This window comes from Odontesthes bonariensis, chromosome 22, assembly GCF_027942865.1.
Source record: "Odontesthes bonariensis isolate fOdoBon6 chromosome 22, fOdoBon6.hap1, whole genome shotgun sequence".
In the NCBI taxonomy this organism is placed as follows: domain Eukaryota; kingdom Metazoa; phylum Chordata; class Actinopteri; order Atheriniformes; family Atherinopsidae; genus Odontesthes; species Odontesthes bonariensis.
The window spans coordinates 16,603,683-16,609,104 of NC_134527.1; the positions used below are offsets into that span (position 1 = coordinate 16,603,683).

Below are 5,422 nucleotides of genomic sequence, written 5' to 3' on the forward strand. Positions count from 1 at the left end.
ATGAAGGTTGTATAATGTACAGAGTGAGGGGGTTGAAGGCACACTTATGAGGACATGCAAGTGCACACACTGTCCAACCTTGTGTTAGGTTTACAGACACATGAATACAGGCACACACATGCCCTTTGCAATGTCATCCACTGACAAATGCTGCAGGCACAGTCATATGACTCCAGCTTACTGGTTTGTTCAAAATCATGCAGTCTAATACAACAGTCCTGCAATAAATCCTTTGATTGCATTACTGTATCTTTTATTCCATCAGACCCATTTATTTTAATTGGAACAGGCTGAAAAACAGAAGCACACCCAACATAGTACATCTCTTCTAAACAGATTTAACTGTAAATGGTTGATAGCGGCAGATTGTTGACTGAAACACCAACCCCATAACGTTTCCTATTATTAAGAATTATTTACAAAGGCTGAAGATAGTAATTTGCAATGAATTAGCCCCTTTGAAATGTGTCATATATTCGTCTCACACTGTGAGGAATACAACTACACATCTTGTGACACACACTACAGACATAATCATGTCTTTTAAATGTCATCAGTGCTATAGAAATATGGTCTAAAGGCCAAATGCTTGTGTAATTCACCTCTGTTTGCATGTTGGAGGAAAAGCCTATATCTAGCAAACATTTTGAATCTAGGCGTAGTTTTAAAAGAAATATTTGTATCCTTCTTCCTTCATTGGTATTGTACAATACTCCTCCAGAAAAAGTCAGACCTCACAATCGCTTGGCGCTATTTTTGCCTCCCTTCATATCAATGCGTAAAGCCACCTAGCGATAGCCGCACCTGTTACGGTCTGTGTTTACTGCTCGGAAGCAGGGGACTGCTCGGTCTGCACTTCGGTCTGCACAGCCCGTAGTGATATGAAGGTAGAGAGAAATAGCGCCAAGGGATTGTGAGGCCTGACTTTTTCTGGAGGGACGATTTTGTGATGCAAATGTATTACTCTTTTGAACGCATATTGTTTTGAGAAGCAAGACGCTTTATTTTCGGTACCCTAGCAAACTAGCCGGACTACCTTCGTCAACGCCAAAACTCGGCTGGAACTCGGCTCACAGGACGCAACAGGGGGGAAGTTAATGTTCATAAATTATATTGCTAATATGGTATGTCATACAGCTTCATGTCAAAAGAGGCGAACTATCCCTTTAACATTTCACATGTGTCAACGGTGACACATGTGAAATGTGACCCAGGACACACTTGTTGTTGCTTGTTGAAATGTCAGACGTTAAAAAAAAGTTTGAAACCACTGGCTCTTTCACACGGTGTTGTGCTTCGACAGTTTGTTAAATTTCCATCATTCTGTATAATCTTCATTTCTATTTAACCGGGTTAAACTGTCAGATACATGCAGCGTAGTCGTGTACTTGTACGGTATGTAAGTTTCCCGCAAGTCGTTGCTGTGGGAATTCTTGAGCACTTCCCCTTTAATTCGGCAGCAGCTGACGTCACAGCAGGATGACTCGTGTATCTTGCGACACGATTTTCAAGCGCCGGCTCACCGTCGCAGCTTCATCTCTGCTGGCTAAAGCTACATCATTTAAAACAACAGCAAGAAAACAATTGCATGTATTTAGGAACATTCCGCGTGGCCTGTTTATGATGTGATAGAGTCCTCCAGGTGTCCAAAATCAAATCTTCTTTTTGTTGTGGAGGAAGACGTCCTGTTGTTGCAGGTAATTTTCTGCACTTATTTTTACAACACAATAAGGATGGAAGAACTTTTGGGGGATTGGAGACACTGTGAGCTAGCTGTGATTTAATCATTTAAAAGTAGTTACCAGTTTTTGGTTCATGCACGTGCATCAGCCCTTTTCTGAAAGTGTGTATTGCATGCACAGGCTTGCATTTCATCAGAGTATATTACAGTGTGATTGTGCCTTTTTGAAACATAACAACTTGCGCTAACCTTATCACTTTATTACAGAAGCTTATTGCATTTTAAAGAGAATACCGGAAACCACACCAGACACATTCCACCTCTCTCATCTGGACTCCTCCACTAAGAGTTGATCAGAGAACTACAACCAGATGAAGCTAACTTCCCAGAAGCAGCTCTCCCAGTGGACCCCAGCTGTCACACCTGTGCACTGTGTTGGGCTCCAGTAGCCCATTCATGCCTGTGATCCCCATCCCACGGCGGGTGCGCAGCTTCCATGGCCCCCACACTACGTGCATGCACTCGGCCTGCGGGTCGACACACACATCCAAGCTGGTGCGCACCAAGTACAACAACTTTGACCTCTACCTGCGCTCACGCTGCATGTACAGCTTCCTTCGATTCCTCCTCTACTTCGGCTGCAGTCTGCTGACCTCTCTGCTTTGGGTCTCGCTCTCTGCCCTCTTCTTCCTGCAGTACATCAGCGTGCGCGTGCTCCTGCGGCTGCAGTACAAGCTCTCCGTCATTCTGCTTTTGTTGGGGCACCGGCGTCTGGACTTCGGTGTGCTCAATGACCTGATCATATACAGCATGCAGATCACCATGTTTCTGGTGGGGGGACTTGGCTGGTGCTTTATGGTGTTTGTGGACATGTAGCACTACTGCAAGGGGCATGTTGAATGTAGGGTATGAAAAGGATTCTTCACACTGTAACTTTAGCATCGTGTGGTGATACAGGACCACAGTCACCTGTAGCATATCTTGTATGATTGTTCTTTTGCTCAGCTTTTGTAAAAAAAAAAAAGACCCTTTTTGAGGTCAAAGTCAGCATCACATGTGATCCTTTAAGCCATTGCGTGTGGCATAAAGATCCTGGTTAAAATCATTTATATATTAATAATCAATATAAGAAAATGATGCAGTCGTGCAGATGGTGAGACTTGAAAAATAAAGGGACCAATAGGAACAAAGTATATTATATTTATTGTACTTCTTGCTGTTTGTAAACTGTTTCCACTAACTTTAAATTCTGTTCTGTTCAAGTTGTAATGGGAAATGTGAATGTCAGTGTTGCATGGCAAAGTGACATAAGACTGATGTGCATCATAACTCTGAAGCAAGGCAGTCTCTCGTGCCAACAAAACTTTGGGTTCCAAAAGCATGCCACTGTCGAGGGGGTTCGATTTCGTTTTGTCAACACAATATACATCATGTAAATATACATTTACATCAGAAGTGACATGAATATGCAGTGAGTGATGGAATTACCAAATCAAGCAAACAACAAAGATATATATGTCGCGTAGGGGGACTTAGGCGGAAAATGGTGGACAGGGCTTTGCAAAGCCCACTGACATTTTTTGTAACGTTATCTAATAAATATACAGTGGAATGCATGGCCAAGTGAATGTGTTTACTGTACAGTCTTACACCCACGATGGCATGCCTCGAGCTGTGTCATAAGAGTGTGTGACAGTTCAACTTGAGAACGGCTCTGGGTCAAGTGTTCCATCAGTCGCTCTTCACATGGTCTCAGGATTGCTCTGACAGACTTCTCTGTTTAGCTTCCTCCAGCACACAAACACCAGCCACAACTAGACCCCGCTGTTTCTGCCAAGCATAACAATGGACATGGCTGTGTCCCAATCACCTTATATAGCCTCATTTTCATTTGGCATGAAGTGAGCTTACAGAAACTAATGAGGGCACAGGTTGAAGCACTGAAATGTGTGTTTTAACACTAAATTGTGAGGACATGGACTCCATTGTAGCCAGCATATAGTAAAGGGAGCAAAAGAGGCTGGAAACAACCAAAAAGCCAACTTTAGATTTGAACTTTTGACACTGTAGCTGGTGGGCTGACTGAGACATGCTTGGGACTCATATGGCCTCAGGCTGTAAATGGATAATCAAGGCAACAATAAGCTTTTGTTCTGAGGATAAACGCATCATATGCCTCATATTCTGAGCCCGGGCCGATCTGACGACCCACTTACACCATAGAGAACATGAACTGTCTTGTGATGTCAATATAGTGCTTACACGTTGCACATTTTCATTTCTTCTTTTTCGTTAGAGAAGCTGATGTTGTTTGCTTAGTCTGAATGACTTGCCAGTTTCATTGATCAGTATTTGCATTTCATTCTCGTTGAGTTCAACTATTGAACTTTTAATCCTGTACGCGCGCACACACACATATGTATTAGACAGAGCGATAAGGGGACATATTATTTAATCATTTTAAACTTGGTGCAGTCTCAGTGGCCCACACCAATTATATGTGCATAAAGTTGACAAAAATATGTCATGTGATATATATGCAGCCTGTTTTTGCAGAAATTTAAAATGCATCTGTTGTGTAATAAGACTACAGTTTACCATTGTTAACACTCATTTCATGAGGCTGCGGTTGCAGTTTTTACTGAATTAATTAAGCAGAGAGCCATATGGAATAACATAGATTTCAACACAGATTTCCTTAAAGATGTTGAAAATTATATAAGCATGCCACTCTGAGCTCATATGTAACAGGATCATTCTAACCGTACTACACACTGAAGCATGATCATTGTTAAATGTTAGAGGGTTACCCTATCCTTTTATAGCCCTTTGTACGGTACTTTAGTCAGTGTGAACTGTATATAAATATGCTTTATAAATTAATTTCACTTACTTACTTACTACACCTTTTTTAGGAGTGCAAATATCAACCTTCACACAGTGTAAGCTTGTTAGAAAAATCCTCGGACTAACAGCATGGTTTTGCATCAAATGGCCCCAATTTGTATATATAACTCATCACTATAGAAAGAAACAGAAACGCTTTTATACGATGTATATTTTATACTAATATGTATGTATCTGTACATGTCTGTCTCTGCCCCTCACAAGCTAGTTATAGTTGCCTTCATTGGGTGGGTAAGGTTCAGGGGTTTAGGCATTAGGTTCAGGGGGACCAATTTTGCCTCGGTGCTGACTTGCTGATGTCAATTAGCTGAAAAAATGTGACAATATGCAAATACTACTGGCCTAATTTTTTAGGTCAACTAAATATGGCACAGTAGTCTCACGTCACTGTTGATAATGCAGAGTGTTTATCTCATACGGCTATATAAAACAACTGCAACAAATACAAAAAAAAAAAACAGACAACCTCTGAACTAAAAACTGAAGGGGTGTAACTTTTTTCTCTTTGTGTCCATTCTTGAAAAAAAAAAATTGTATATATAAGGTGCAATAATTTCAATAATTCTGAAGAGATGTGGTATTCAGAAGTATTCGGATAAGATTATATTTCTACAAGTCCAGACTGACCATACTGTGAGTGATGCAGTAAGGCTGTGACATGACATGCCTGCAGTAAAAGAAAAGTTGACTTGGGTCACACCGCCAGCAGTTGGCGCCTGTAATTTAGCAGAACGGGCACACATGCGCATCGTGTAGTCTAGCCTGTCATCATAGGAGGACACGTGAGATACCCACACATGTAAATGTTGTCCGGGATCTCAACCATGCCTCCCC

The 5,422-nt window shown here is 41.5% G+C and overlaps 1 protein-coding gene across 1 annotated transcript; it reads left to right on the forward strand.

Annotated features, from left to right (window-relative positions):
* The first annotated feature begins 1,489 nt into the window (after positions 1-1,489).
* Positions 1,490-2,705, forward strand: tmem250 (transmembrane protein 250). The gene is made up of 2 exons (XM_075455640.1): positions 1,490-1,697; positions 1,949-2,705. The coding sequence occupies exon 2, from the start codon at positions 2,138-2,140 to the stop codon at positions 2,555-2,557; it is 420 nt and encodes a 139-aa protein (XP_075311755.1). The 5' UTR covers positions 1,490-1,697; positions 1,949-2,137; the 3' UTR covers positions 2,558-2,705.
* The last annotated feature ends 2,717 nt before the right edge of the window (positions 2,706-5,422 follow it).